At 42.5% G+C, this 20,938-nt stretch overlaps 1 protein-coding gene across 1 annotated transcript in view; it reads right to left on the reverse strand.

The window, feature by feature from the left end:
- The window catches only part of INO80 (INO80 complex ATPase subunit), a 2,478,170-nt gene that overhangs the window by 440,149 nt on the left and 2,017,083 nt on the right, over positions 1-20,938 (reverse strand). Inside the window, exon 29 of the mRNA XM_044074204.1 lies at positions 19,701-19,828. Coding sequence (XP_043930139.1) covers positions 19,701-19,828 — 128 coding nt within the window. The remainder of the gene's footprint in view (positions 1-19,700; positions 19,829-20,938) is intronic.

Here is a 20,938-nt window from a genome sequence, read left to right on the forward strand (position 1 = left end):
ACCTGGACTGCAGCAGTGTGAACACTCGAATATCTACATTTATGGTAGGTACAAAACTGTACTATGTTTATCGTGTTACACTGCTGCAGTCGTTACAGTTGAGTAGAATCCCAAAGCTGAGGTTGGGTGGCTGGTCTATAAAGAGTTAGGATTGGCTATGAGGCCCTGCAGAACTGCAGTGGCAAATCCTGCTCTGGATTTAGAGTAGAGAGGCAGGTGGTAGTGCTTGGTAAAGGTGTGCACTGAACTCCAAGTTGCAGCCTCCAAAATTTCCTTGGTAGGTACTCCTCTGAGAAAGGCTGTTGAAGTGGCTGTTGCCCTGGTGGAATGTGGCCTAATGTTATTTGGGACTGATTTTCCATGCTGTGTGTAGCAGTATCGAATGCAGTGTCCTATCCACTTGGATATAGTCTGCTTTGAGATAGCCTTGCCCTGTGATCCTGCAGCATATGCTACAAACAGTTGCGCAGTTTTCCTGAAAGCCTTTGTTTTGTCCAAGTAGAAGCGTAGTTGCCTGTGTATGTCCAAAGAATGCAGAAGTTTCTCCCCTTTATTCTGGGGGTTTGGATAAAAAGTTGGCAAATGGATGGTTTGGTTAAGAGCCACACTAGATACCATCTTTGGCATAAAGGTAGGGTTTGTTCTTAAAGATACCCTGTCCTGATGAAAAATTACAAAAGGTTCCACTGCCATTAATGCCTGTAGCTCTGAGACTCTCTGTGCTGAAGTTACTGCCAGGAGCAGAGCTATTTTCCATGATAAAAATTTTAGATTGGCTGTATTGGCTGGCTCAAAAGGTGGCAGGGTCAGTTTTTCCAAAACGAAATTGAGGTCCCAAGTTGGTGTTGGTGCTCTCCGGGGCGGTCTTATGTTTTTAGCCCTTCTGAGGTACTGCTTTAGAAATGGACGAGAGAATAAAGGAGGATTCGTGTTGTAATGTGCTGAAATGGCAGAGGCGTGGATCTTAATTGATGAGAAGGATAGGCCTCTGTCCAGCATCTCAGTTAAGTATTGTAAAATATGAGGAATGTTTGGGACAAGAGGGTCAAGGTTTTGAGCCTGGTTCCAGGCGCAGAATCTCTTCCATTTTTCTGAGTAAGCTTTCCTGGTGCTAGGTCTCCTGGCCTCCAAAATGACATCCATAACAGCTTTAGAGAGAGGTGTTGTCTGTTTGACTAATGTATCTGCCATGCAGCCAGGTTTAGGGTTTTGAGTTGTCCGTGCAGGATCTGATTGTTTTGTTGAATCAGAAGGTGTGGAATTTGAGTAAAAATCCATGGTGGGCCTTGAGCCAAGTTCCTTAAGATAGGGTACCAGTGCTGGCGTGGCCAGTCTGGAGCAATCAGGGTCATCTGTGGTTTTTCTTGTCTGGCTTTTAGGAGTACCTTTGAAAGGAGAGGCAGTGGCGGGAAGGCATAAACTTTTAGGTTTTTCCAGCTGAACAGAAGAGCATCCACTTTCCATGCTTGTTTGTCATAAGTCCTTGTGCAGAATTTTTGAAGTTGGCAATTCAGTGGGGAGGCAAAAAGATCTATGTCTGGGCATCCGCACTTTTGCGTTACCATGCTGAAGATTTGTGGATTCAATTTCCATTCGTGAGGGTCCATGACATTTCTGCTTAGATCGTCTGCCAGAGTATTTTTCTTTCCCGGCAGGAATTGTGCTTGCAGGTGAACTTGATACGTTAGAGCTGTGTTCCACAAGGTCATGGCTTGTCTGCATAGGGGATAAGAATGAGTGCCCCTTGCTTGTTTATGTATCACATTACTGTGGTATGGTCTGTCTTTAGTAGTAATTGTCCTGGATGTAGAAGGTCCTTGAAAGCTGTTAGGGCATTTTGAACAGCCAACATCTCTTTTTGATTGATGTGAAGATGCATCTGGTCTGTGGTCCACTTGCCCTGAACGCATTTTCCTGCCATCTGTGCTCCCCAGGCGTAATCCAAAGCATCTGTTGTTAGAATTTGCCTGGCTGTGGGTTGGGTAAAAGGCTGACCCTTGTTTAGGTGACATGCCTGTGCCCATCATCGAAACTCCTGTTGTAGGCATGGACTCATTAGTATTACTGCTTTTAAACTTTGAGAGTGTTGAGTCCAAACACTTTTCAGGTACCATTGTAATTTCCTCATATGCAGTCTGGCATATGGTATTAGTAGTATGCAGGATGCCATGAATCCCAGGGCCTGCAGAATTTTTCTTGCAGGGAGATGGGACTTTCTTGCCAGCAATTGAAAATATTGAGTTAACTGAACTTGTTTGACTGGCGTGAGGTAAGCCATCTGGGCTGTTGTACTTAAGCTGGCACCCAGGAATATAATCTGTTGCGAGAGCACTAGTTTTTACTTCTTTTCGTTTACTGTGTACCCTAGAGAAATTAGCAACCTTTTTACAAATGCCAGATGCTGTAGAAGAATGTCCTTTGTCTCTGCTTGAAAGAGGCAGTCGTCCAGGTATGGATATATTTGAATTCCTTTTTGTCTGCAAAATGCAATTACTGGTGCCAGGCACTTTGTGAAGACCCTGGGTGCAGTAGATAAGCCAAAGGGCAGTGCAGAGAATTGGTAGTGCATTGTGCCAGCTTTGAATCTGAGGTATCTTCTGCAATTTTGTCTGATAGGGACATGCAGGTATGCCTCTTTGAGGTCCAGAGTAACAAGCCAAGCCTTCTTGCCCAGCATGGGTAGAAGCTGCTGTAATGTCAACATTTTGAATTTCGGAATATCCAGGTAAGTATTCAGAATTGAAAGGTCTAGCATGGGCCTCCAGGCCTTGTCCTTTCTGGGGACCAGGAAGAGTCATGAGTAAAATCCTTGTCCTTGTTCCTGTTGTGGTACTTTCTGAATAGCTCTCATGTCCATGAGGGCTTATATTTGTTTTTGTGCCTCTGCCCATTGATTTTGTGGCAGGTCTGGCATTCCTTTTAGCCTTGGTAAAGTATGAAAGTGGAATCTGTAACCTTGAGACACAATATTCAGGACCCATTTGTCTTGGGTGATTGTTTGCCAGTTTTGAGAAAAAAGTGCTAGTTTTCCCCCTAAGGGGGCTTCCAAAAGGGACGTGCTTGGCGTACGAGAGGGAAAGTCATTGTGACTGTTTCCTGTAAGGTTGAGACTTGTCCTCACCACCTTTTGGGGTTGAGGTGCCCCACTGTCGTTGTCTGTTTGAGCCTTGGGGTTGAGATCTGCCTCTTGGGCATCTGTATCTGCCTCTCTGTGGCCTGTCTGACACTGGAAAGGACCAATTCTTTGTTGGCCAATTTCTGCTAAACTGAGGTGGCTGTATCTGTAAGAAATCCTTGACTGTTTGCATAGATTTAGCTTTATCCTCCATTTTCTTTAACACCTCTTCTGCCTTAACACCAAACAAAGTATCATGCTGTAAAGGAGCATCCAGTAATTTTGCCTTAATGTGATCAGGTAAACTTTGTTCTTTTAACCAAGCATGTCTTCGAATCACAGAACCTGTAACTGCGGCTATACAAGAGGCCTCTAAAGAATCAAAACCACATTGCAGAGTATGTTTTCCCACCTGTTCAACTGTATGCAATAAATCCTGCATTTCTTTACAATCAGTAGCTTCTGAGCTTGCAAGCATTTTCTGTTTTAACTGAGCCATTAAATATTGTTGGTACTTAAGCATGTGAAACTGGCAATTTCTCCCCGGGCCTCCGCTGAAAACAGGCTCTGTGGAACCTAGTCGGACATTCCAGGTCAACAAATGTTAAATAAAATAAAAAATAAAATAAATAAAAAATTTAAAGCTCTTACTGCTAAAGTTGCAGAAGTGTATACTTTCTTCCCCCATCTATCCAAAGCTCTGGAACCTCTGTCAGAGGGTACTGGATTTTTTGCAATGGAAGCCTTAACCCCTTTTGGACCCTGGGAAATAGTTTCTGGATCAGCAGAAGGGTTTTTGTAAAGAAACTTGCGAGAGTCAGGGACTCTACAATACCTATCTGGTTTGGATGGGGCAGGGGGCAAAGAATCAGGAGATAAGCTGGATTCAGAAAACACATCATCCACAATATCTAGCACAGGTGGAATAGCAGGCGCCTGTGTTGAGGCAATAAGAGAAAATCCCTGAGCCTTTTCTTGGATTCTGAGTAATCCTGGCTATCCCAATGGAAATGCTCCCTCATTGTATGTAAAGTTTCCCCAAAAGAATAATCCTCAGGAGGAGAGGCTGAAGGGATAGATTCTTCAGCATCAGAGTCCTCATAGGGGGGTACAGAGTATCCCTGGTCTGAAGAGGAATCAGAGGAAATGGAAACCTGATCAGAGGAGTCATAGTCTGTATCCTGCCTAGGCCTTTTCTCAGGAGGGGGATGGGAACCCCTGATTAAAGTAATGAGGTCTTCGGCCATTTTAAGCATCTGTTTCTTAGGCATGGAGGACTGTCCAGGAGAATGCTGTACTTGTTTCTTTGTCTTTAATGGTACCTTTGTCTTGGCTGTTGTTTTAATGGTAGGTTGTGAAGGTCTGAAAACACCCTCAGAAGCCGATGCCTGCTCAGCGGCTCCGGACCCATGTGAGGAATTAGTTTCCGTAGGCCCAATACCTTGAGTTTCCAGAGGCCTAGATGTCTCCACGTGGGAGTCGGAAGCGGCCTGTGGCTCTGAGGTAGCGGGTGTCAGGGGCTGAGAAAGCACCTCACTGAGAACCGGCGACTGGCCTAGAAGAGGTTTCGTTGTCGGTTTTGGACCTCAGATGCCTGTCTTTATCCTTGTCTTTGCGTTTTTTCGGTAGTGAGGTCGTCGGCTGATCCGACGGCATCGTATAATTGAACCCTCGGCCAAGTAGTGCAAAGCAAAATCAAAACGTCTTTTTATAGTGTGTTTGTTAAATCTAGCACAAAACCGACAACTAGTGACGTTGTGATCAGGGCCTAGGCATGGAATACAGTAAGAGTGGAAGTCCTTATGAGGTATTTGCTTCCCACAAGAAATACAATTATTAACTTTTTCTGACATCGGTCTGAGGCAAGAAAAAAGTTTCCCCAACGGGGTACTTAGCTTTATTGAAGACTTCGGATCTGAAATTCGACTTCGAAAATCTCAGGAGTCGGCCGACTGGCACTTGCGAACTGCTTCTGCTTCAGGCACCGCGTGGCAAGAAAGACTGAAGAAAATGGGGTCGGATGCATCTTATATACCCCTGGTGCACTGACGTCAGGGAAGAAGCGACAGCAACCGACGCCGGACCAAGACTTTGGAACTCGGGCCGACTCCGGGACCGCCTGACGGCAGGATAACCCAACTGTAATGACTGCAGCAGTGTAACACGATGACCATCATGATATTTTGGAGCCTTCCACAGGAAATTAGTATAAACGCATGGCAATGGAAATAATCACACAGTTTCTAATCTGGGTGGGGGTGGAGAGATTTAGGCTGGAGCCACAACCTCCCTAATGGTGAAACATTTTTTGAACCTTCTGTACATGATCGCTGCTACTCCCTGAAGCCTCTTCTCATTCATCATGTCTAGCTAACCTGACAATCTTCCCTTGTTCCCCTTCAATCTTATGTTTGGGGTCAGACAGGAGACTGATGCACTCCAGGGCAGTGTCATATTGTTGATGAGTTTTGTTTTTTTTTTTTTTTGTTTGTTTTTTTACATGCCTTAAATTTCTATCCCCTGTGCACACCTATAATGTCTAGGGGCAAACTGCACATTTTCATCCACCTCCAGACAGATCAACCACATGGTGCTTCCAAGTGCATGCCCCGTCAACCCACTCCCATCAAGGATGGAATTAACAATCCTCCCATTGCTAGCCCCTCAGCTGTCTCAATCATTAATTAAACTCAGGCTGCCTGAGCCATAGTCAGGGCTTTATCCTTCTATTCCACAGTACTGGCCCAACCAACATGTTTCAGTGCACTTTTAGTGAAAAAGAATTTGGCAAATTATGTTCAAGCATTTATATTGCAGCACTACAGAGCAGTTAGAATTTCTTTCACTAAACAATGTTTTCTCAACTACAGATTCTTGTGGTACAGAAACATGACAATTGGATGACTTTTATTTGTCTCTGTCCTCTTCTTCTACAACCTGTTCTAAAAAAAGAAGACAACATTCTTCTGTGAAGTCCCACCTCCTTAGTTCTACTCCAACTTCCTGGTATCTTCCTTCCGGAAGAGAAAAGCCATAAAAATATCAGCCTCCCTGAAAAACACCAACCTTTCATAGCTGAGACAATGGCCCTCATTTAAGTGATAGATTTATGGAAAAAAGTGCGACTTTACTTTCTTCACAGGAAGGAGACAGAATGTTTGGCTTCTGGAACCAATTCAGATTCCCTCATATGGCAGTGAGTGGCTCTGGGATACTTGCAAGAATTCCAATTTTTTGGCTGGCACTCAAAGACCAGCTGTTCCTCTCATCTGAGATCTTCATTTGGTATATGGGAAGGGATTAAAAAATTTCAGGAGTCGGCCGACTGGCACTTGTGAACTGCTTCTGCTTCGGGCACCACACGGCAAGAAAGACATAAAATGGCGTTGGCTGCAAGCTTTATACCCCTGACTACCTGACGTCATGGAAGATGAGACAGCAACCGATGCAGGACCAAGACTTTGATAATCAGGCTGACTGGGGGGCTACTGCAAGCAGATAACCCAAATGTGATGACTGCAACAGTGAAACACGAAGAACATCTAAAGATGTGTTATCTTCGATTCTTCTTTCACTGTTTCCTACACACAAATGAAGAGTAAATGGCACTGTGTTCTACATCAATAAGTAAAACAAGACAATTTTGGTTCACACATGAAGATCAGTGCAGTAGTTGCATTATATTATTTGCATGCAGTGCCTGCACTCTTTCCCTTCTCATCAAGGCACTGTAAACCTTTTCTTCCTCCAAGGTCCCTCCAACCCCCAAGCTAACACAGTCATGGGCAAAAGCAGTGTAAATATGTTATAGCTGAAAACTGTGATCAAAATTATTAATTTATACTGACCAGAGACACCTGCTCTTCCAAGTGATACTCTACAGCACATCTGCAATACTAAAGACTACCCTGTATGCTTCTGGCAAAGATCTGTGAACAGTTCTCCTCAATCTTTGAAGTTCACTACACTGGACCAATTAAAGACATCAACCTGTACAGATTTGTCTGACCATACCATGCATTATCCATTTCAGCTGTAACATATTTTTCAATGAAAGATACAAGAAAAAGAAGGATCCCCAATAGAGTGAATAAGTGTAGGCAATGGTAGCAGCCAACAACAACAATGCAGAAAGCAGACCAATGGGAGCAAAGATCCTGCATTCAGATTGGGAATGATAGTCTGATGAGCTTACTCTCTGATGCCTGATGTGTACCCGATGGCCATAGGCTTAGGTCATATGTTGGACATATGAGCATAATGAAGATTTTTATCTTTGATATACTAGCCGGATGTCCGGTTACCTCAGTGACATAACCTAATAGTACTGCAAGACTACAACAATGATCTAAGAAAGGACAGCTGTTTGTGGCATGAAATGGTATTTGAAGAAAAATGTATTACATAATCATTTCTGAAATGTTCACCAGTACACTTGTCCTGCCCGCTCGATGCATGAGACAAGGCTGAGGAAAGTACAGTTGTGTACACTTACCATAAATGTAGATGTTTGAGTGTATTCACTGTTGCAGTCATCACATTTGGGTGATCTGCTTGCAGTAGCCCTCAGTCGGCCTGATTATCAAAGTCTTAGGTCCTGCATCGGTTGCTGTCTCATAGGTAGGTACTAGGCTATTGGCCCTAGGGCCTATTTAAGCCTAGCCATACAGTACCCTGGCTTTTGCCACCGAAGAAAATAATTTTCCTGTGCCCCTGTCAAGCAGAACCACAGAAGTGATCCCCGGGGTGAATTTCCTATCTCCCATCCATTCATCAAAATTTTTCTTGAAGAGGGCTAATGAGGAGCTTTGTTTGATATAGATAGATAGTTTGTTCCAGAGTATGGGAAGTCTCTGGGACAGGAATCTATCCCTCCAGCATGTTCTGTTTATTGTGGTGACAAGGTTTAGGTCCCTAGAGCGTGTAGCTCAGAGGGATTGGGATTTCTTTATGTGGAGCATGTCCAACAGCTCTGGGTTTGACATAGCTTTGTATGTTAGGCAGAGATCGCCTCTGAGTTGGTGATATGCGACAGAGTAAAGCTGGAGTTTTTTGAGAAGGTCTGTGTAGGGCATCTGTTTGAGGCTTGTAATCCTCTTTGTGAGGTATTTCTGTGGCCTTTCCAGTTGTTGTAGATGTCTTGTGAGGTACATACCAAAAGGGGTGTTGTACTCTATAATGGGTCTAATGAGTGATGAGCAGAGGGGAACAATGACCTCTTTTTTCCTGGATGAGAAACCTTTTGTGATGAGGTGTGCCATGCATAAGGATTTCCTGACTACTGTGGTGATGTGATTATCAAAGGAGAGACTACTGTCCACTAGTGTCCCAAGGTCTCTTATCGCACTTTCAATGTTAAGTAGACTACTGCCTATGTGGTAGTTCATGGGTACAGAGTTTTTAGCAAAAGGGATGACAATGCACTTTTTGGGATTGAGCCTGAGGCCATGGCTTTGACACCAGGCATCTGTCTCAGTGAGGCCCTTTTGTAGGATGTCCACATTGTTAGGAGTTTTGATTATGGCTCCTAGTTTGCAGTCATCTGCGAACTTTGTTAGCCAAAGACCTTCTGTGTTAGCCTGTACTTCAGAGAAGTACATACCAAACAGGAGAGGACCTAGGACTGAACCCTGTGGTACTCCACTTGTCACTGGTCTGAAGTTGGATTTAGAGTCTGCTACTTTCACAGTGTAGGTTGTGTCAGTGAGCCAGTTGGCAACCCATCTTATGAAATAGGGATTTATGCCTAGTTTAGTGAGTTTGTCTATAACTCCAGAGTGGGGGATGGTGTTGAAAGCCTTGGCGAGATCTAGATAGACTGTGTGAGCCACCTTACCCTCATCTACGGCTTTGGTGACCGCTTCAAAGAAGTCTATCAGGTTTAGGAGACAAGATCTGCCTTTTACAAACCCGAACTGGGTAGGGTCCAGAGATTACCAATGTCTTTGTTTATAAGTTCCATGATGATATGCTCCAAAGCCTTGCAGACCAGGCTCATCAGGCTAATGGGGCGGTAGTTCCCGGGGTCTGTGGTGGCTCCCCCTTTGTGCAGTGGGATAACCATTGCTGTGCACCATTCAGTGGGCACAAAGCCTGAGGTGAGGCTATGACTGAACATGGTACTTGGGTGGGGTATCAGTTCATTCTGTAGTTCTTGTAGAACGCAGCCTGGGATGTTGTCAGGTCCCATGGATGCTAACTTCTTGGCTTTGGAGAGTGTGTTTTTCACCTGTGCAGCCATGATTACAGGTACTTTGCATTCTTCCAGTATAGAGATGGGCCCTTTAGGGGATGAGAGAGGGGTAAAGTTAGCACTGAACCTATCTGCCAGGATGCTGGCAATATCAGTTGGTTCTGTATATTTAGTGCCATTGTGCTGTAACTCAGAGCAGATTGGAGTGTTGCCATTGAGATTCTTGACATAACTATAGAATGCTTTGTGGTTGTCTTTAGAATCAGTGACAATTTTGTTTTCATAACTAGCTTTGGAGGATTTTATGAGGGATCTCAGTTTCTTACTGAGGCCGACCACGGAGTTCCTCCAATCATGGGATTTTACTCTTTTTTGCAATAGTTTCTTTCTTCTGTTGTTGTCATCTTCTGTGACGTCAGGTAGTCAGGGGTATAAAGCATTCAGCCGACGCCATTACATCAGTTTTTCTCGCCCCAGATGTCAGGTGCCCCCCGTAATGGGAAGCAATTAAATATATAAAAACAAGGTTATACCTCTAACAAAAAAGTAAATGCACCAAAAAGCTTTTAAGCATAGTAAAGGAGAATAGAGGTATAGCCAAAAGAAGTCAGGGGGCTAGAGGAAGGGTAACCAGGACTGCAACAGTGAATACATTCGAACATCTACATTTATGGTAAGTGTGTACAACTGTACTATGTTCTTCATGTTTCACTGTTACAGTCATCACATTTGGGTAGATTCCCAAAGCTAAGGATGGGAGGAGGAATTTAGATAGCATTAGGACCAGCTATAAGACCCTGCAAGACTGCAGTGGCAAAGCCAGCTCTGGTTTTAGAGAAAATTGGCAAATGGTAATGCTTGATAAAAGTATGTACAGAATTCCAGGTAAAAGCTGCTTCTGGGATGTCTGTGGTAGGGACCCCTCTGAGAAAGGCTGTAGAGGTAGATGCAGCCCTGGTTGAATGGGGTCTAATCCCCTGTGGGATAGGTTTGCCATGGTGCTTATAGCAGAAAAGAATGCAATGGCCTATCCATTTAGAAATGGTTTGCTTTGAAATAGCCTTCCCATCTGCCCCTGCAGCAAATGCCACCAGCAGTTGTTCAGATTTCCTTTGAGGTTTAGTCCTGTCCAAGTAAAATCTAAGTTGCCTGTGCACATCTAAGGAGTGCAGTATCCATTCCCCTTTGTTCTGTGGATTAGAAAAGAAGGTTGACAAATGAATGGACTGATTAAGAGCCACACTGGATACCACCTTGGGCATGAAAGAGGGATTGGTCCTGAGGGACACCCTGTCCACATGAAAGATGATGAAAGGCTCCACTGCCATAAGGGCCTGTAATTCAGATACCCTTCTTGCCGAAGTGATTGCTAAAAGGAAAGCTGTTTTCCAAGAAAGGAATTCTAACTCTGCAGTTGCAGCTGGCTCAAAAGGAGGAAGAGTGAGTTTTTCCAATACAAAATTAAAGTCCCAGGCTGGAGTTGGGGTTCTCCTGGGTGGTCTTAAGTTTTTGGCACCTCTGAGGAACTGCTTGAGCAGTGGGTGAGAAAAGGGGGTGGTTCTGTGTTGTAATGAGCTGAAATGGCTGAGGCGTGAATTTTGATGGAGGAAAAGGAAAGGCCCTTGTGATGCATTTCAGTTAAGTATTGAAGAATCTGAGGTAAATTGGGCGCTGCTGTGGCCATCCCTTGGGTTTGGTTCCAGGCACAGAATCTTTTCCATTTTTCAGCATAAGATTTTCTAGTACTAGGCCTCCTTGCCTCCAAAATGGCATCCAACACTTGTTTACTGAGGGATGGTAACAGAGAGATTAGGTAATTAGCCAGGCTGTCAGGTTCAGTGTTTGAAGCTGGGGGTGCAGGATCTGGCTCTCCTGCTGAGGCAGCAGGGTAGGGGTCTGATGTAGGTGCCAGGGGGCCAGCTGAGACACACTGCGCAAGAGGGGATACCAGTGTTGGCATGGCCAATCTGGTGCAATCAGTATTATCCTTGGTTTGTCCCGTTTGATCTTTATTAGTACTTTGGAGAGGAGAGGCAGAGGAGGAAAGGCATAAACTGATAGATTTTTCCAGCTGAAGGACAGAGCATCCACTTTCCAAGCTTGTTTGTGGGGAGTCCTTGTGCAGAATTTGTCCATTTGGTAGTTCTGGGGGGAGGCAAACAGGTCTATATCTGGGATCCCCCATTTGTTGATCAACATATTGAAAAACTTTGGTTCCAGTTTCCACTTGTGTGGGTCCATGAGATTTCTGCTTAGTTCGTCTGCCAGTGTATTTAGTCTTCCTGGCAGGAATTGAGCATGTAGATGAACTTGGTAGCTCAAGGATGTGTTCCACAGAGCCATGGCTAGTCATGCTTGTTTATGTATCACATAACAGTGGTGTTGTCCGTCTTAACCATTAATTGTCCTGTAAGAATGTGGTCCTTGAAGGCTGTCAGAGCATTCTGTACAGCTAACATTTCATTTTGATTGATATGCAGGTGCATTTGACTTGGGTTCCATTTGCCCTGAATGCACCTCCCTGCCAGGTGAGCCCCCCATGCATAGTCTGCTGCATCTGTTGTTAGGGTTTGGGTGGCAGGGGGTGGAGTGAATGGTAGTCCCTTGTTTTGGTGGCAGGCCTCTGCCCACCAAAGGAATTCTAACCGTAGGCAAGGTAAGATAGGAATCATTGATTCTAATTCCTGAGAATGTTGACACCATAGGCTTTTTAGATGCCATTGTAGTTTCCTCATATGCGGTCTTGCATATGGAATTAGAAGAATGCATGAGGCCATGAATTTGGGCTTGCAGTATTTGTCTTGCGGATAGCAGGGTTTTTGTGCTCACTAGTTTGAAGTAAGTCCTCAAATGAATTTGTTTCTCTGGAGTGAGGAAAGCCATCTGGTAAGTTGTGTTCAAGCTTGCTCCCAGGAATATAATTTGTTGAGAGGGTACCAGCTGTGATTTTGTTTTGTTTATGGTGTACTCCAGACAACTTAACACCTTCTGTACAAATGCCAGATGATTCAGAAACATGGCCTGGCTTTCTGCCTGAATTAGACCAGGTATGGGTATATTTGAATATTTCTTTGCCTGCAAAATGCAATGACTGGGGCTAGGCACTTTGTGAATACCCTGGGCACAGTAGATAAGCCAAAGGGCAGTGCAGAGAACTTATAGTGCATGCAGCCTGCTTTGAAGCGGAGGCATTTTCTGCAAGATTCCCTGATTGGGATGTGCAGGTAGGCTTCCTTTAAATCCAGTGTTGCCAACCAGGCATCTTTGCCTATCATGAGAAGCAACTGGTGAAGAGTTAGCAACTTGAATTTTGGAATCACCAAAAAGGTGTTTAGGATAGACAGGTCCAGGATAGGACGCCATGAGTTGTCTTTTTCTGGGTACCAGGAAAAGTCTTGAGTAGAAACCTTGTCCCGTTTCATCTTCTGGTACAGTCTGAATAGCCTTTAATCATAAGAGAGAAAGTACTTGCTTTTGAGCCTCTGCCCACTGATTTAGGGGTAGATCTGGCCAACCGTTTGGGGTTGGTAACGTGTGGAAGTGAAATCTGTATCCTTGGGAAACTATGTTTAAAACCCATTTGTCCTGGGTAATGAGTTCCCAGGTTTTTGCCTGCAGAGCAATCTTTCCACCTAAAGGAGCAGTCAGTTGAGAAGTGCTTGAAAGTTTTAAAGTTAAGTCACTGAGACAGCTTACCATAGGGGGGAGTCTTACTACTCCATGATTTGGAAGTGGGAGCCCCCCCACTGCTTAGTCCTGTGTGTACCCTGGGACTGAAGCCTGGGTGTTCTGCTGGTTCTGGGTTTGAACAGAGAAGGCCTGGAAGAGGCAGGAAAGGACCAATTTTTTGAGGGCCAATGCCTACTAAATCTAGGAGGCTGCACTTGTAAGAAATCTTTAACAGCTTGCATAGATTTAGCTTTTTCCTGCATCTTTTTAAGAACTTCTTCTGCTTTGTCGCCAAACAGGCGATCCTGATTTAAGGGAGCATCCAGCAATTTAGTTTTAATATGATCTGGCAAAGACTGTTCCTTAAGCCAAGCATGCCTTCTAAGTACAGACCCGGTGACAGCAGCCCTGCAAGAGGCCTCTAGTGAATCAAAACCACATTGCAAAGTATGTTTTCCAACCTATTCAGCATAATGCATTAAATCCTGTAAATCCTTATTTTCAACACAATCAGGTATCAACATCATTTTCTGTTTATGCAATCCAATAATATGCTGCTGATACTTTAACATATGAAACTGGCAATTTAAGGCCCTGATGGCCACGGTTGCAGAGGTGTATACCTTCTTACCCCATCTATCCAGGGCTATGGAATCTCTATCAGAGGGGGTAAGATTTTTGGCAGTAGTAGCCTTAATGCCCTTGGGATCTGTGAAATGGTCTCAGGATCCGCAGTAGGATTTTTAAAAAGGAACTTGTGAGAATCAGGAACCCTGTAATATCTATCAGGTTTTCTGGGAGCAGAAGGTAAAGAGTCAGGGACCAAGCTAGATTCCGAAAAGGCATCGTCAACAATGTCCAGCACAGGAGGGATAGCTAACGGCCTGTGTTGGGGCAGGAGTAAGAAATCTCTAAGCCTCTTTTTAGAATCAGAGTAATCCTGGCTTTCCCAGTGAAATTGCTCCCTAAGCGTACGCAGGGTTTCACCAAAAGAAAAATCCTCTGGGAGAGAAGCAGAGGGAATAGAGTCCTCTGCATCAGAATCCTTATAGGTAGATAAGGGTAAATCCTGGTCATCAGAGGAGACAGAAATTTCAAATCCGGGTCAGAAGAATCATAAGCAAATTCAGTCCTAGTTCTCCTTAGAGGTGGAAGGTTGGCTTCCCCTGATTGAAGTAATAAGGTCTTCAGCCATTCTTATCATTTGTTTTTTAGGCATAGAGGCCTGATCATGCGGTCTGGGCGTCAGTTTCCTAGAGTTTTAGGCCTAGAAGAAGAAGATGGCGTCGGTTTAATATGCAAGTCAGTAGGCCTGAATACACCTTTAGAAGCCGGTGCCTACACAGCGGCTCCAGACTCATCCAAGGTAGAGACATCCACAGATTCCACAGTTGAAGCATCACGTGGCATACCGGACTCCGAATGGGTCTCAGTAGAGGCCTGTGAATATGAAGCAGCAGGCATCAGGGGCTGCGAAAGTGCCTCACTGGGTACCGGTGAACTGGCGATTAGCTTAGGAGAGGCGGCGGCCTGTGTCTGTCTTTATCTTTGCGTTTTTTCGGAATGTCAGTAGTTGGGTGGCTTACTGAAGACATATCTGGATAATTGAACTGAGTACCAAAATATTTAGAAGTGAAAATGTACCGACAACGAATAGTTCATGGTTTAAATAAGGCACAAAACCGACACCGAGGTATGTCGTGGTCAGGGCCTAGGCAAGGAATAAAGTACGAATGAAAATATTTATGAGGTATTTGCTTTCCACAAGAAATACAATTAATGACTTTTACTGACATCGGTTTAGAGCAAGAAAAAGTTTCCCCAACGGGGTACTTAGCTTTAGTTGAAGACTTCGGTTCTGAAACTCGAAAACGAAAATTTCAGGAGTCAGCCGACCGGCACTTGCGAACTGATTCTGCTTCGGGCACCGTACGGCAAGAAAGACTGATGTAATGGCATCGGCTGCATGCTTTATACCTCTGACTACCTGACGTCATGGAAGATGAGACAGCAACCGACGCAGGACCCAAGACTTTGATGATCAGGCCGACTGAGGGCTACTGCTAGCAGATAACCCAAATGTGATGACTGCAACAGTGAAACACGAAGAACATCAGTACAAAAGCCAGCAATGACAAACAATATTAGGGGCATAAAGTTTACAAAACAAGACTTGTATCTTATTTGACTGCCATAAGTAAATAAGCAGTACAGAGACCAGCACAGTTCTCAAACACAGAATGCCTGTGAAAACAAGCAATCTGATGGCAGTTTTATTTGAATTCTCTGCTTTTACAGTGCTTAAATGACAGACTCTCCCTGGAAATGTGTTGCTAACTCCTTTCACACACTATTAAAAGTATAAAGAAGGAAAACAAAGATGGCCAATTACTGCAGACATATCACCTTAGTAATCCTAAAGTCAAGTAACCCCCTTCCCCAGCTTATACTAATGGGGGGAGGAGGGCAGGAGGGAGATTATTCAGAGATCTTGACAGAGATTCAATATGGCACTACAGTGACGTCCTTCCAAACATTTTCCTTATTCTCACATCACTTAAACATGTCAGATAAAGTCTAGAATACTTATAACTTTAATTAGACGTATTTAACTTATATTACATATATTATTCACAAGTAGACTAGATATATTCTGTAATTAATGCATATAATGGTATTATAACTGGATTTTGACTCCGTATATCCCTGGGCAGTGGCTAAATGGGTTTGCATGGATCAGTCCACTATCACAATTAACATTACATTTATTTATTTACTTTATTTATGTTTGATAACTGGGTAGGTAGACTGGTCTTAGAACTATTTTCAGCTATGACCGAGTTGCGTACCTAACAAAATTACAAAGAAGTCATATAATTCACTTCACTGGACAAAATTACATGCAAGTCACATTTTCATTTTCATTTTTATTTATTTTTTGATTAACGGAGAGTCTGACTGGGATGATAAGCAACCCCCCTTCAGCAGAGGCCCAGGGAGAAAAACTGCATTACAATAGTGTGAACTAGACACATAGTAAAATCTGTAAACAGGATATACAGATAAAGTATATAATCAAATGGCTAAGCAAGATTTCTAAACATTATACGTAGACAAGCTATATAATATGCACATGTATAGGAGGTAATGCACATAGTGTTATGAGTTACATCTCATCAGTTATACCTAAATGTAACGCAAGTGAAATAAAGGAGAGTGGAGGGTGTAAAAAGAAGAAGCAAGAGTATGGTAAATAATTGTTAGGAGGTTCACTAAGTATTAAAGTGAAGAGAGAGAAGAGGGTGTAAGGAGAAGCAGCAGGAGTGGAGGAGAGTTAGGTAAGTAGTAGTTAGGAGTTTTAATGAGTATTAAAGTGGAAAGCAGAAGGTCTATTGTAGATTAGAATTCAAAAATGTACATTTCCTTTGAGAGTGCAGAGAAGATGGTGAGGTAAATATTAGAGTACAGCAATTACATTGCTTACATGTTTTTATTAATCTGGTATATGGCATAAACATAGCCATTTTTGGTTGAGGTGCTCTTTAAGAAGTACTTTGAACCCTGGGAGGGGTTGGTATTAGTTTTAAGTGAAGGTGGATGGAGTTCAATAATCTTGTAATGCAGCTTGAATATAAGGAGTTGCCAACTGCATCGTATGCATTAGTAGACATTTGAAGCAAGTGAGTACTGCATCACAGGTTTCTGGTTGGGAAACACAACAGACTTGTGTTATGAAGGGCAGGACAAATTGTCATGTTGGTAGATTAACTTATGAGCACTTACAAGCTGAGTGTATGTAAGAAGATTTGACAATTCATGCCACTTCAGTTCCTGTAGGGCAGTACAGTGACAGGCAAAGGAGGAGAGGCTGGTTGCAGATTTGGCTATTTTGTTGTAGCATAAGGTTAGTTTAGTTTTTAGGATGGCTTTTAGATTAGTTAGCACCGGAGATGCATAAAGAAGTGAGGCTACGTGGTTGCTATGGTTTTCTACTGGTTTTGAATCTGTAGGGGGAACCCAATTTTTGATGTGTTTTTTATGACACTGCCAAGATGGTGATAAAATTTGAGCTGTTAATCTATTACGACACCATGAATTTTGGCTTGCATTACATGTTGAAGGGGAATAGTGTTATGAGAAGTTATAATAAATGTTTGTTTCAGTTCAGAGGCATTTTTTGGGGGGTGAAGGGCATCAGCTTTACTTTGTTAGGGCTGAGAAGTAGTTAGGAGTTTGATTGCCATGATTCAATGGATGAAAAGGAATCATGGAATTTCATCATAAAGAGTTTAAAATATTAAACGCAAGTGAAATTCTTCAAGTCTTAAGAAATAATAAATAAAATTACTTACAAGTTACCTAATTCACTGCTAAATAATAACAAAATATTCTGAAAGGTACTGCTCATCTTAGTTTACTACTGTTAGTGCAAAAGTCTACAACACAAAAAGTCATCTCCTGCATGGAATGGTCTTCAGTCTGCCTTCATGTGAGGGTGTATGCATACAGGTACTAGGGGAGTGCAGCATGCACACTGTTAAGTTGCGAGATACCCACACAGTATAACCTCAGACCATATCTCTTCAAGATAATTCAACAACAAGGTGCACAGTGCTACACTGCTCTGTATTCACAGTATAACTGCAGAGCACCTCACACTACTACTACTACAACAGAGTGCACAGTGCTGGCCCTGCTGCGCATTCTTAGAACACAGATAAAGCCCCTCCTTTAACAGAACCTTATCTGCCCATGCAATTTTACCATGGTAATCTAGCCCTGGTTGTCTGTGTATCAGGACAGCACAGAAAGGTAAGACATGAGTTACTAGCCTCTGTTCAACAGTTTCATACTATGTGATTGAACAAGTCATGTTCAGGCAGTGCTCTTACATCACATCTGACACTAAGCAGTTGTGCCTCTTTTTAAAGGACAATGCTTTCCTAGATGCACAGGGGTACAAGCCTGTACTGCCACATGTCCTTTGATGTTCACTGGTGGGTGCTAAAATCCCTCTTCCTCCTCTTCCTGTGCCCTTATAATGAATGGACATACTGACTGCAATGCTCTGAGCACTTTTCTCCTAAACTCTTGTTAACAAGAAGCTAGACCTTCAACTAAACACGATACTCAAAAACATATTTTTTTTTTACAGAAACATCATTATTTAGCATCCACATAACAATCTTGCCTTTAGCATTATAATCACTAACAGTCTAAGTTATTTGCTAAAAACAAAATACAATATTTTATAAAATTAAAATGGAGAGATACAAAATAATATGCCATTTAGATGCACACCCAAAAGAAGCAATTATTCAGAAACATTAAAATATTTTTTGTTTCCTTTGTCTGTAGGACCTGCCCAATGGCTCCCTACTTCTGCATCCAATGACCCATTTACACTGGGGTGATAGCCAATTAGGTGAAGATTACAATTGGGTGAGGTCACAATTACAGAAGTGTTTGTGAAGCATAATGAAGGGTAAAAAAAGATAAACAGAAGATAACATTGAGTTGCTCATATCTGCCAGAGCAGCAAAACCATCTTGTTGGTAAGGACTTGGATACTAAGTGGTAACTCCACAGCTTCCTTTGATTAAAAAAAAACTTCAATAGTTTCAGCAATATACTCAGTGTGATAATCAGATATAAATGCTTTGAGAAGTAGCTTTAAGGGATCACTAATGCTGGGTGGTAAAAACAGTGACATTTAAATGTTTTTCTTTGATTAGTGATATTTGGGGAATATGATCTGACCTTGTTGAATGTCTGCCCATTTGTGCAAAATCAAAGGGCAGACAGGAAGGGGGTAGAAAAAGAACTGGTTCTTCTTAGGAAGGATAAAGCTCAACGACAACAGAGGTTATCTTGACAAGTCCTCAAGAATCTAGCACTTTGCGAGAATTCCCTTGACAAAGATCTTCAACAAATTAAGATGGCCAATGCTTTCATATACAAGGGGACACGTGTCTGTAGACTGCCAAATTCAGAGAAAACTCTCATCATTACCACCAATAAAAGGTATAATTATTAATTAACTCTCCACTAATCTGCAAAGCCTATTACAAAACCTGACAGCAAGGAACAGCCCACTGTTTCAAAAGCCCTCTTTAGGGCTGACTATGACCTGGATGACCTGTATTCGATTAATGGCATGGAGAAAATGGATGTTTCTATCCTTAGGAGAAAAGATGTGGAAATACCACCACCTTACTAATGCCTGCTTACACTAACCCTGCCCTGTCCTTAATCCTAACCCAGCACCTTACCTTAGAAAAACCCTTTCCAAAACACAGCCACTACAGAAGACAACTTCTGAACACAAGCGCATGCATTACATTAAATCTGTTCCCTTACATAACCCTTAGTCAAACCACAATCCACCTAACATTTGCAAAAACACCCCTACCCCCAATACCAAAACCTTCAGAATATCTGAAAAGTTTGACAACATCACACTTACCTCACCTGCATGCAGTGAATGTCCTGTTCATTTGAAATCTTAAAATGTCAGTGAACAGAACTGACTGCATTTCAGTTATTTACTCAGTCGAGCCAATTTGATGGTGTAAATGACAACCAGACATAACTGTGTGTGTGTGCATGTGCGTGCATTTATGTATGTATGATAATTGTGAGTATATGTCCATATATGTATATAAGAAAGGGAGTTAGGAACCTCAAGGTATTGGCCATATTAAACAGAATATACAGTCATACCTCTAGCAAGTCAATCATTCTGGTCATCTGAGAGTAAATGAGCACTCGATGGCCTTGAGATTTCAATCGGGTCAGAAGATGGTCAAGGGCATAAAGTTTCCCACTGTCTGTGATCAAGCTCTCCTTATCTGTAGCAAGAAAAAAGTAATTAGTCTTCTAGTAATTAATAAAAATGCACATACATGTTTGCACGCCATGTCAAACATTCAGAGCAGCTCTGTATCCCACAACCAATCCTTTTGCAAAAATTTACCTCCCCTCTCACAAACTCACCATACATAAGAAGTCCAAAATCCAAAATATTTTATTAAAAAAAATCCTAAACCTATATAAAAGAGGCAGGCTTGCTCCTCCAAAATCTTTCTATACAGCAAAGTTTACAGAAAATACCATTTCATTAGAATAATCAGGCTGCGACACAAATAACAGAATGGCATTCTGTTAGACATGCACATTTTATCAGTTTCAGAATTAGGAAAAAATAAACACAAGGCAAAACCAGAATATTTATTCAGTTACCCTCTGACTGTACACTTAATTCAGATTTATGAGGGGCTAGAGTCTAAATTGGCAGTCAGTGGGACTAAAACAAAAAAATGAATCTTGGATGGGGTAGTAGCCCACTGCAGTATGCCCACCACTTGCATTTAGCATGCCCGACTACAAGTAATTTTAATGTTGGACAATTTATTTGCAGCACTTCTTTGGGGTGCTGGAAAAAACTGGAGCAACCACCAAAAACAAATGTAGACACAGGGAAGACATCAGACTTCACACACACACACACACACACACACACACACACACACACACACACACACACACACACACACACACACACACACACACACACACACACACCTGCACTAATTTGGATGTATTTTGCAATGAAGAATTGTTGAGAAGGTCAAGCATTGCAATTTTAAACCTCACTGCAAGGATGGAACTGTAGGAAGGTCAAAAGGCAAGGACTTCAAAGACAAAGACCTAAAGTACCAAGATGCCAAAGAATGACCAACTCTTAGTAAATGTCCAAGCAATGATGTTGTAAAAGGTGTGTACCAAAGATCATATTGGCCATTGTACAACTGTCCTTCAGTGAAGTAATTTCTGAAACAAGCTACATATCTATGACTCTCAAAGAATGGTTTCTAAAAGTAGCATGTTTCAATGGCCAGTTTAAAGTAATAGCAAGATACAAGGCAGAAATACACTTGTAAAATATTTGTTTAGTGATT

The sequence above is a fragment of the Protopterus annectens genome, chromosome 6.part0, assembly GCF_019279795.1.
Source record: "Protopterus annectens isolate FY-2018-M chromosome 6.part0, PAN1.0, whole genome shotgun sequence".
Classification (NCBI taxonomy): Eukaryota; Metazoa; Chordata; order Ceratodontiformes; family Protopteridae; genus Protopterus; species Protopterus annectens.